This window comes from Coregonus lavaretus (genome assembly GCF_964263955.1).
Source record: "Coregonus lavaretus genome assembly, chromosome: 15".
Taxonomy (NCBI): domain Eukaryota; kingdom Metazoa; phylum Chordata; class Actinopteri; order Salmoniformes; family Salmonidae; genus Coregonus; species Coregonus lavaretus.
The window spans coordinates 32,688,663-32,701,047 of NC_140002.1; the positions used below are offsets into that span (position 1 = coordinate 32,688,663).

Sequence of the window (12,385 nt, forward strand, 5' to 3'; positions counted from 1 at the left end):
GTGATGTAAACAGAGGTCTACTTTCTTGGGGACTTGAATATTGGCTGGTTTTCATCAAGCCGTCTGCTCAAGAGGAAGCTTCTCACTGTAACCAGTGCCTGCAATCTGGTTCAGGTTATTAATCAACCTACCAGGGTGTTTACAAACACTACAGGAACTATATCATCCACATATATTGATCACATCTTTACTAATACTGTAGAACTTTGTTCTAAAGCTGTATCCGTACCCATTGGATGTAGTGATTACAATATAGTGGCTATATCCAGGAAAGCCAAGGTTCCAAAAGATGGGCCTAAAATAGTTTATCACACAAAATATTTTGTGGATGATGTAAAAAATATTTGTTGGTCTGATGTGATTAATAAGGAACATCCAGACACTACACTTGATGAATTTATTAAATTGCTTCTTCCAATTATTGATAAACATGCACCAGTTAAGAACTGTTAAGGCTCCATGGATTGATGAGGAATTGAAAATTGTATGGTTGGAGGAGATGGGGCAAAAGGAGTGGCTAATAAGTCTGGCTGAACATCTGACTGGCTGACTTACTGCAAATTGAGAAATGATGTGACTAAACTCAACAAAAAGAAGAAGAAGAAGCCAAGATCAATGATATAAAGAATGATGGGGAAAAAACTATGGGCAGAAACACAAATTCAACTCCATCTTTCGTCGAATCAGATGGCTTATTTATTACAAAACCATTTGATGTTACCAATTATTTTCATGATTACTTCAATCGGCAAAGTGGACAATCTTAGGCAGGAAATGCCAACAACGAACAGTTAGCCATCGCATTCATGCATAAAAAAAACTAAAAATGAAAGAAAAGCATTGTAAGTTAAAATGTTGTAAAGTTAGTGTGGGAGAGGTGTTTTTTTGGTTTTGTTATCGATTAATAATGACAAACCTCCTGGCATTGACAACTTAGATGGAAATCTACTGAAGATAATAGCTGACTCTATAGCCACTCCTATCTGTCATATCATTAATCTGGGCCTAGAAAAAAGTGTTTGTCCTCAGGCCTGGAGGGAAGCAAAAGTCAATCCGCTACCCAAGAATGGTAAAGAGGCCGTTACTGGTTCCAACAGCCGACCTATCAGCTTGCTGCCAGTTCTTAGCAAATTGTTGGAAACAATGGTGTTTGACCAAATACAATGCTATTTTGCTGTAAACAAATTAACAACAGACTTTCAGCATGCTTATAGAGAAGGGCACTCAACATGTACTGCACTGACACAAATGACTGATGATTGGTTGAAATAAATGTATAATAAGATGGTGGGAGCTGTACTGTTAGATTTCAGTGCAGCCTTTGATATTATTGACCTTCACCAGTTAAAAAAAAAACTTAATGTGTTATTATTTTTCAATCTCTGCCATATCGTGGATTCAGAGCTACAGTATCTATCTAATAGAACACTGAGTGTTTTCTTTATTGGAAGCTTCTCTAATGTTAAACATATAAAGTTAGTATACCGCAGGGCAGCTCACTTGGCCCTTTATTATTTTCTATTTTTACCAATGACCAGACACTGGCATTAAACAAAGCCTGTGTGTCCATACACAGTGCATTTGGAAAGTATTCAGACCCCTTGACTTGTTCCACATTTTGTTACATTACAGACTTATTCTAAAATTGATTTTTCCCCTCATCAATCTACACACAATACCCAACATGGCAAAACAAAAACAGGTTTTTATAAATTTTTGCAAATGTATAAAAAAAAACCTGGAAATATCACATTTACATAAGTGTTCAGACCCTTTACTCAGTACTTTGTTGAAGCACCTTTGGCAGCGATTACAGCCTCAAGTCTTTTTGGGTATGAAGCTACAAGCTTGGCACACCTGTATTTGGGGAGTGTCTCCCATTATTCTCTGCAGATCCTCTCAAGCTCTGTCAGGTTGGATGGAGAGAGTCGCTGCACAGCTATTTTCAGGTCTCTCCGGAGATAGTCTGGGCTCTGACTGGGCCACTCAAGGACATTCAGAGACTTGTCCCGAAGCCACTCCTGCATTGTCTTGGCTGTGTGCTTAGGGTCATTGTCCTGTTGGAAGGTGTACATTTGCCCCAATCTGAGGTCCTGAGCGCTCTGGAGCAGGTTTTCATCAAGGATCTCTCTGTACTTTGCTCCGTTCATCTTTCCCTTGATCCTGACTAGTCTCCCAGTCCCTGCTGCTGAAAAACATCCCCGCAGCATGATGCTGCCACCACCATGCTTCACCCTAGGGATGCTGCCAGATTTCCACCAGCCGTGATGCTTGGCATTCAGGACAAAGAGTTCAATCTTGGTTTCATCAGACCAGAGAATCTTGTTTCTCATGGTCTGAGAGTCCAATAGGTGCTTTTTGGCAAACTCCAAGCGGGCTGTCATGTGCCTTTTACTGAGGAGTGGCTTCCGTCTGGCCACTCTACCATAAAGGCCTGATTGGTGGAGTGCAGCAGAGATGGTTGTCCTTCTGGAAGGTTCTCCCATCTCCACAGAGGAACTCTGGAGCTCTGTCAGAGTGACCATCAGGTTCTTGGTCACCTCCCTGACTCAAATCAAGTTGTAGAAACATCTCAAGGATGATCAATGGAAACAGGATGCACCTGAGCTCAATTTTGAGTCTCATAGCAAAGGGTCTGGATAGTTATGTAAATAAGGTATTTATGTTTTTAATTTTTAATACATTTGCAGAAATGTCTAAAAAACAGTTTTCACTTTGTCATTATGAGGTATTGTGTGTAGATTGATGAGGAAATGTTTTAATTTAATCAATTTCAGAATAAGGCTGTAACGTAACAACATGTGGAAAAAGTGAAGGGGTCTGAATATTTTCCAAATGCACTGTATGCTGATGATTCAATACGTGTCAGCACCCTATACGTGTCAGCAACACAGCCTGTGAAATCACTGCAACCCTAAACAAAGAGTTGCTGTCAGTTTTAGAATGGGTGACCAGCAATAAACTGGTCCTGAACATATCTAAACTAAGAGCATTGTATTTAGTACAAATAATTCCCTAAGTTCTAGACCTCAGCTGAATCTGGTAATGAATGGTGTGGCTGTTGAGCAAGTTGAGGAGACTAAATTACTTGGTGTTACCTTAGATTGTAAACTGTCATGGTCAAAACATATTGATGTAATGGATGTAAAGATTGGGAGTGGTCTGACCGTGATAAAGAGATGCTCTGCTTCTTTGACACCACACTCCACAAAGCAAGTTAGTTTTATCTTGATTATTGTCCAGTTAAATGGTCAAATGCTGCAAAGAAGGACCTAGTTAAGCTGCAGCCGGCCCAGAACAGATTATTTGCTCTTTATTGTAATCAGAGGGTTAATACTGTATTAATACTGTACACGCCAGTCTCTCTTGGCTAAGAGTTGAGGAAAGACTGACTGCATCACTTTTTGTTTTTATAAGAAACATTAATGTGTTGGAAATTCCAAATTGTTTGCATAGTCAACTTACACACAGTACTGACAAACACACTTACTCCATCAGACATGCCACCAGGGGTCTTTTCACAGTCCCCAGGTCCAGAACAAATTCAAGGAAACTTACAGTATTATACAGAGCCATGATTGCATGGAAGTCCCTTCCATCTCATAGAGCGCAAGTGAACAGAAACCCTGGTTTCAAAAAACTAATAAAGCAACACCTCACAGCACAACGCCTCTCCCCCATGTGACCTTCTTGTGTGTATGTACTGACATGTATGTGTAACTGATAGATGCACACACACACACACACACTACATGTTAATGTTTTTAAATGTATGTCAATTGTAAAGTATTTTGTCTGTAATGTATTTTTCGTAATGTGTCGGACCCCATTAAGACTAGCTGTCGCCATTGGCGTTGGCTGATGGGGATCCTAATCAAAAATCTAATAAAAATCTAAGCTTTGTAGCATTCAGCGTTCCTTCTAGCATTCATTCCAAAAAGTATATTTTTGCCAGAAGTACGTTTGTTTATCCTCATCATTGTTCATCCATTTCTGGCACTGTGGCATATTTGCTCGCCCAACATTGTGTGGACCTGCACCATGCTAACACTCAGCACACATGCACAGAAGCCACAGTAGCCACATCATCCACTGATGAAACAGTGGCAGCTTTAGAGGTCACGACCTACTGTTTGTGTCACTTTACATTGCATGAGGTATGTGTAGGTCTGTGTAGGTTTCTCCTTGTCGTTACTACAGAGGCCCTCCAGGCTATTTATAGTCCAGTAAATAGGATTCTAGTGGAAATGGAGATTCAGCATGAAAACAGCAGGCAGGAGGTAATAAACTATCAACTACTATAAACAATGGATTGGGAGGACTGTGGCATTTTCTGTAATTTGTTTTGGTTGGTGTCACCATGGTGGATGCATTAATCAGGCCACTTGTGATGTTGTCATACTGAGCAGGGGCAGTGTCCTAGCTCGGTAGGGGACCATTTCTAGTAGGCCTAATTGCACATTTGTGATATATTTTTAAAAGATAAAGGGCACAGTAGTTCCTCCTACCCAAACAAAGACACACTAATAAGTTGTGGTTGCGGTAGCCTGTTTTACTGTGTATAAAAGAAAACTATTTTACTGTATGATCAACCAATCACATAGATTACACATTTTATGACATGACGATGTGTCCAGAAACACGAGACAGTTGATGTGCCAATTAACTTTCATATATTTTTCAATCTCTGCCATATCGTGGATTCAGAGCTACAGTATCTATCTAATAGAACACTGAGTGTTTTCTTTATTGGATGCTTCTCTAATGTTAAACATATAAAGTTAGTATACCGCAGGGCAGCTCACTTGGCCCTTTATTATTTTCTATTTTTACCAATGACCAGACACTGGCATTAAACAAAGCCTGTGTGTCCATACACAGTGCATTTGGAAAGTATTCAGACCCCTTGACTTGTTCCACATTTTGTTACATTGCAGACTTATTCTAAAATTGATTAAATAGTTTTTTCCCCTCATCAATCTACACACAATACCCAAAATGGCAAAGCAAAAACAGGTTTTTATACATTTTTGCAAATGTATAAAAAAAAAAACAGGAAATATAACATTTACATAAGTGTTCAGACCCTTTACTCAGTACTTTGTTGAATCACCTTTGGCAGCGATTACAGCCTCAAGTCTTTTTAGGTATGACGCTACAAGCTTGGCACACCTGTATTTAATTAATAAGTTGTGGTTGCGGTAGCCTGTTTTACTGTGTATAAAATAAAACTATTTTACTGTATGATCAACCAATCACATAGATTACACATTTTATGACATGACGCTGTGTCCAGAAACACGAGACAGTGGATGTGCCAATTAACTTTCATATATTAAACTGAACTGTCACATGCCTTGGCAAACGTCCAATAGAAGCTTACAACTGGCAAAACTGTCCTGAGGGCCAGAGGCTAGCTAGCTTATTACACGCTTTGTCCCAGCTAGCACATACATTTCTGAGAACCATATGTTTCTTAGAGCTTGATGAGAGCATGGTTGTCGTATGGTTATTTTGCATATAATCTTCCCGCAAATTCTGGGAATGGTGCAGTATTGTTGCTTGGCTTTGGAATATTCTCAGCACATTTAAGGAACTTAAACTGGTGTTTCATTACTTTAACAGAACATTTCCTAAAAGTTCAAACATGGTAACATTTAATTAAAATGTTGGTAATGTTCTAGGAATGTTCTCCAACTGGTTTGACATTGGGAATGTTCTCAAATTGTTCCAATAACGTTAACCTCTTCATCACTAGGCACCTGGCTTAAGTGCCTGCCTCGAAAATGCATGAATAGAGTATATCTCCAAAACGACAAGGGCTATAAACATAATCTTGGTAGCAAAAGAAAGGTAACACGTATCTTGAAGTGAAATAATTAATATGGGTATTACTGTGTCAGAGTACATGAAGCTGGAACACAGCATAAATTGGGAGGTTTTGATTCTGCCTGAGAGTAACTTCAGGTTTTATAGGGCATGCTTTATTGGACTTATGCCGCTGCAGGCCCTAAACACTATGGGACCATAGCCCAATATCTGATGAGTACTTATGTGAAGTTTGATGCCAATAAGCTAAGCTAGCGGTAACTTACGTTGAGCTTCAGTTACTCAAATAGATATTTTAGAATGTATGTTTTGTACTCATACAATAAATTAGTAATAGTAGTATTAGAAGTAATAAATAACAATGGGATTACATACTCTTCTGATGCTTGAGTAGGGCCCTGGACACGATAACCTTCTCGTCATTGGGGTCTGGTTCGTCCGGTCTAAGCAGGTCCTCATCGTCCGATTCAGAGTCAATAGGATACATGGAGTCCAACTTTCATCTGTTACAATTGCTAACGCTTCTGTAACTGTATATTTCTTACTAGAGCCTGCCATATTTGTATAAACTTTACGTTTTCCCTCCGAAATTGAAGTGCTGTTGTGCGCTCTGCGTAACCGTGCGTAATGCAACAAGTCAACTAATGTGATACAATGAGGTGCGCACATGGATATTTCAACAACCGGGTTAAGAAAAATAAGTTATCTGTCTACGAATATATGGGCATGCACGGTTTCAAAATTCAGTACTGGTTTTGCTATATGCTTATATATTTGCTTGGAGTCTGAATATTATTTCATTTGGGCAACAACAGTTTAGATAGATTCACAGTTGAGATGCTTTTCGTTCCAGTAGTGTACAACATTCAGGTATTCATACATGTTTAAAAACCGTACTACGTCATTGTTTGAGATTGCGGGAGGAGTACCCCGGATATGGGGAACCTCGGGATGAAGAGGTTAAGAAACAATGTTCTTCTGTGGGAATTTCAGTACTTCCACATAACGTTTCCATCAGGTTTCCTCATGGTTCTATTTAATGTCATGTTCTCAAATTGTTCAGAGAACGTTAAGAAAATTACCCATACATAACACAAGAAAACTTTAGTAACGTTCAGAGAACATTCTAAGAATGTTATTTAAAAGCATATACATTCTCAGAACGTGAAGAAAACTTTCCATAAAGACCACAAGAAAACTTTAGTAATGTTCAGAGAACATTCTAAGAACATATAAATATATATTCTGTTCTCAGCATCAAACAAAACTATCTCTATCCTCTATCTTGTTAAGTGTGTTCAGGTGTGTTGAACAGGCCCACTAATTGGCCACACCTGATCTTAATAAGTGCTTGTTTCCATTGAAATGGGGTCTGTTTGAATAGACTCAAATGAACAGATTTGAATGCGTGAAAAAACATGGCATGCTATCCCATCCTGGTGGCGCTGTGGACTAATTCCATGAATAGAGAACAGAATATTATAGATGGGTTGGCTGACAACGTCACAAAAATTATGGGCACGCATCCATGAGGCAGAAGGCCGTGTGGTGTTATGATTCTGAACAGTCAGATAACTTGTAACAATGACTAGAAGCTGCCATGTGGGGAATCGTAGGTGGCTCATTTCAGCTCGTTATATGTTGTTATTGATACCATGTCTTGTTTTGAGGTGTTTTGACTAATGTCATGTCTATGCTAATATGGCTTAAACTCACTAGCTAGTTAACCAACAACTGGAACGATGTAATTGATAGACAACAAGTGCTCATTGTGCAAATGTATTTATGTTTTCAGTAAACATTGGAGATTAAATATAGTTTACATGTTGCCAACAATCTGAGCCAACCCTGTCTGTTTTGCCTAATAGTTGCACACGCATTGGTTTTGTTTGAATCTCACTGATGCCGTGTCACATAAAAAAATTAATGCTTAAGTAAATTAATTTCCATGTGTCCTACCTGTGCTTGGAGTTCAAAAAAGTAAACCCAAAATAAGCTAGCAGTGTTATTACAAGTCTTACTAAAACATTCAGTTAACGTTTTAAGGAAGTTATTTAAAAAAAACTCAAAATAACCTACAATTTCCATTCTCAGAGTGGTAATAAAACCTCCCTGGAAAACTTTCAAGGAACCAGAGTAAAACTTTCGAAGAACCTCACTGCAACCTAAAAATAAATGTTCCCAGAACAGGTTAGATTTTCACCAAACGTTCAGTTTTACCGATAAGAAAAACATATGGCTTTGTTCACCACAACCAATGTGAAACCTAAAACATACGTTCCCACAACTTCCAAGGAATCAAATGATGCATCTGCATGTATATACAGTATGTGTGTGTATTATACTGTATGAACAGTAATTGTGTCTGTCTGTGTCTTTTTAAGACAGGCGATGTTTGTAGTCTTTGTGGGAGTGAAATGGGCCGTTGCCAGTCGGCATAGAAGCTGTTGTGAACACAGAGACAGTGTCTTGGCCAAACAGTAATGTGTGTGTGTTGGTCTTTTTATAGTTTGACTATGTCGCCATGCCAGTCCCTTAGTTGAATAATGTAACCTGTTTACAGATAAGTTGCATTATTAACATTGGCACTCTACAGAGCACAGAGGTAGAGAGAGCGAGAGAGGTGCTCAGCTCAGCGTGGCGTAGAGAGGGAGGAAGGGAGAGGGAGGTGACCTGCTTTCTCTGCTCCCCTGCCTCTACTGGAGCCTGCCTGGGAGCACACCGCCATCAGCAGAACCAAGCTCACTGTAGCACAGCTGCACACGGTCTGTTGCGGGTCAGAGCCCAGTTGGGCATGGTGCTGATGCTTTGCGATGCATTATAGGTCGACACGAGGTGCAACACTATCAGTCTGTTTTAACTTCTGTTAAACGTTGTATAACGTTGTACAACAGATGGGACAGAATTTTGAAAATGGTTATGTTCAGTCAAGAAAATAAATAAGTATGCAATATTGTATGCAATATTTCCCAGCACATGCTGTTTAGTTAACTGTTTTTGTGCCAAACGCCATTCTTATCCAAGCGCTGTAATTTGTGGGAATGGGCTGTAGTGTATTGGAATGGTAGTGCAGTTGTTTTCAACGTCATTATCTCCGGTGTTTCATAGTTGGTTGAGGAGATGTTCAGAACCATAGTAGCTACAGTAATTTACTAGCTCTATTGTCATGATTGGTTAAGTATTTCTTCAGCCTTACTGAGAGTGTTGTATTGTCTCTCTCCACTGTGGCGTATCTGTGCAGGTGGGCTGGCAGCTGAGGAACCTGGTGAATGCCCTCAGAGAAGACCCCAATGGAGTCATCCTCACCCTGAAGAAGAGACCTCAGAACACTCTCACATCTGCCCCTGCCCTGCTCAAGAATGTACGATGGAAACCCCTTGCACTCCAGGTAATTATGTTATGATGTGATACGTTTTGTTTGGATATCTGTTTAGGATTCCTTCTGGTAGATAAGAATAGCACTTATTTCACCAATTCATCTGCTCATTGTTGATAATGACCAACTGGCCTAGTAGCTCCTTATGAGTGACACAATGTTAATAAATTAGATTATGATACATGATGAATTAAAGGTTTATTATCTGTGAGTAAGCACTTAACTTGTACCTCATACCTGGTCACCCTTTAATTGAGTTCTAATGGATTGTGTGGAGTGTAATGATTTATATATACACTAGATGACTGACAGGGGGCGCTGTTCTGAAGCCACCGCACCTCAATCTGGGCACTGTTGAAAAACTAAAAAATCGGAAGCTATAGAAATGCATTCATTAATATTTACACTTGTTTTTGCCAGGTTTATTCTATTACAGACACCTTAATGCATCATTTTAATGTGAGCTAAATATACACATTTTAAATGTATAAAAACATTTTCCTTAAAGTATAATTTTTTGAAAGTTCTAATGTTACTGTCCCCTCTACAACAACAAAAAATACTAAATACATGTAATTTTGTACTCAAAACATTTAATTGAAATACTGTAGAATTCCATTCATTCCTATAGAGGACTGCTTCTTCTGGGGAAAGCCAATATGGCTGACCGGTGGCTTCAAAGCCTTTCATCGGCCAATACATAGCATCAGCAATCCAGGTTTTATATACATCATTGGTGGAGCGTCAGTGACGGAGATGGTGAATCCATTGTGTTGCTCAGTGTGGATGTAGTACAGACAGTACAGTATGGGGGACTGGCTGGGGGAAACAGGGGCTGCCTGAGGAGGAGGAACAAAGACAGAACGCTAGCTGGGGAGGATGAGGGTAGAGGGGGTTGGGGGTTTACATCATTACTGCCTGGATGGTTTTTCTTTGGGAGCCCTGGACTGCGTGAGAGCTATTTTTAGCTCTGCACTAGGCTTACTCATTTTCATGCTGCATGGGTTTGCCTTGATGATGCCCAGGACCGTTTCTGTGGTTACGTGTCTTTGGCATCTGCAGTGATGTTCAGATAATCAGCACATCATCATCATCATAGCTCAACATGTGAAGCCAGAATGGTTGCTCCTATATAGGACTGTGATGAGGGTGTGCATATGCACTGTAGTCATGTCAGGGAAATAATTATGTATTGATTATTTGGCACGGTGGCATGTTTTTCAGTCTGAAGTGAACAGGGTTCTGCTTGAGCTATGCTCCATTATTGTGGCTGAATAAATTAGAAAAAAATTGAGTATTGGATTGCCCTCCAGGGAGGTTATTGTTGGCAGTCTTACAGGTTAAACAAACAAATACACACAAAGGTTACCAATCAGTCACAAACAGTAGAATTCACCCAGTGTTTGGTTAATGAAGCACCTCAGAGTTAAATGACAGCGTGCCGTATGACTGTAGGAGCCGTTGACATATGGTACGAACACTGTTAGTGACTTTGTCTCCCAGGACTTTATGATGGATGTTTCAGGCAAAAAGAGTCAGACCACCGGAGCTCAACACGGCTTGGAGAAAGGGTAGGCCTGTTCTATTATTAAATTAACTCTTTACGAAATAGATGATGACAGAGAAGCATATGGAAAATCCAGGTAGTAGAGGACAAAGATAATGTGAAATGAATTTGAAATGAGTCTTCAGTGAACCCCCATCAAGCACTCAGTGTTTCCCATTGTGAATAAGAGTCAATGAAGAGTGAACCTAGCCATCTGTTCATCCAGTGTCATACAGTAGTACTCTCAGTCAGCTGCCCACGGACTGATAGGACACAGACAGAACCTAGGACAGAGGTTAATGCAGAGGTTAATGTGGTTGCTCATAGTGGGAGCACTACCAGCTATAATCATTATTTTGTACAGGAGTGTATTTTTATAATAATACAGTGCATTCGGAAAGTATTCGGACCCCTTGACTTTTTCCACATTTTGTTACGTTACAGCCGTACTCTAAAATTGATTAAATTGTTTTTTTCCCCCTCATCAATCTACACATAATACCCCATAATATATATATTTTTTAAAATTACATTTACATAAGTATTCAGACCCTTTACTCAGTACTTTAATGAAGCACCTTTGGCAGCGATTACAGCCTTGAGGCTTCTTGGGTATGACGCTACAAGCTTGGCACACCTGTATTTGGGGAGGTTCTCCCATTCTTCTCTGCAGATCCTCTCAACCTCTGTCAGGTTGGATGGGCAGCGTCGCTGCACAGCTATTTTTAGGTCTCTACAGAGATGTTTGATCGGGTTCAAGGCTGGGCCACTCAAGGACATTCAGAGACTTGTCCTAAAGCCACTGCAGCATTGTCTTGGCTTTGTGCTTAGGGTCGTTGTCCTGTTGGAAGGTGAACCTTCACCCCAGTCTGAGGTCCTGAGCGCTCTGGTGCAGGTTTTCATCAAGGATCTCTCTGTACTTTGCTCCGTTCATCGTTCTCTCGATCCTAACTAGTCTCCCTGCCACTGAAAAATATCCCCACAGCATGATGCTGCCACCACCATGCATCACCGTAGGGATGGTGCCAGGTTTCCTCCAGACGTGACGCTTGGCATTCAGGCCAAAGAGTTCAATCTTGGTTTCATCAGACCAGAGAATCTTGTTTCATGGTCTGAGTCCTTTAGGTGCCTTTTGGCAAACTCCAAGTGGGCTGTCATGTACCTTTTACTGAGGAGTGGCTTCCGTCTGGCCACTCTACCATAAAGGCCTGATTGGTGGAGTGCTGCAGAGATGGCTGTCCTTCTGGAAGGTTCTCCCATCTCCACAGAGGAACTCAGGAGCTCTGTCATAGTGACCATCAGGTTCTTGGTCACCTCCCCGACCAAGTCCCTTCTCCCCCTGATTGCTCAGTTTGGCCGGGTGGCCAGCTCTAGGAAGAGTCTTAGTGGTTTCAAACTTCTTCCATTTAAGAATGATGGAGGCCACTGTGTTCTTGGGGACCTTCAATGCTGCAGACATTTTTTGGTACCCTTCCCCAGATCTGTGCCTCGACACAATCCTGTCTCGGAGCTCTATGGACAATTCCTTCAACCTCATGGCTTGGTTTTTGCTCTGACATGCACTGTCAACTGTGGGACCTTATATAGACAGGTGTGTGCCTTTCCAAATCATGTCCAATCAATTGAATTTACCA

At 40.5% G+C, this 12,385-nt stretch overlaps 1 protein-coding gene across 1 annotated transcript in view; it reads left to right on the forward strand.

Moving 5' to 3' along the window:
• LOC311142203 (connector enhancer of kinase suppressor of ras 2-like) overlaps positions 1-12,385 on the forward strand; it is a gene marked incomplete at both ends in the record, with an annotated part of 54,032 nt that overhangs the window by 23,766 nt on the left and 17,881 nt on the right. Inside the window, one exon of the mRNA XM_084177797.1 lies at positions 9,071-9,217. Coding sequence (XP_084033923.1) covers positions 9,071-9,217 — 147 coding nt within the window. The remainder of the gene's footprint in view (positions 1-9,070; positions 9,218-12,385) is intronic.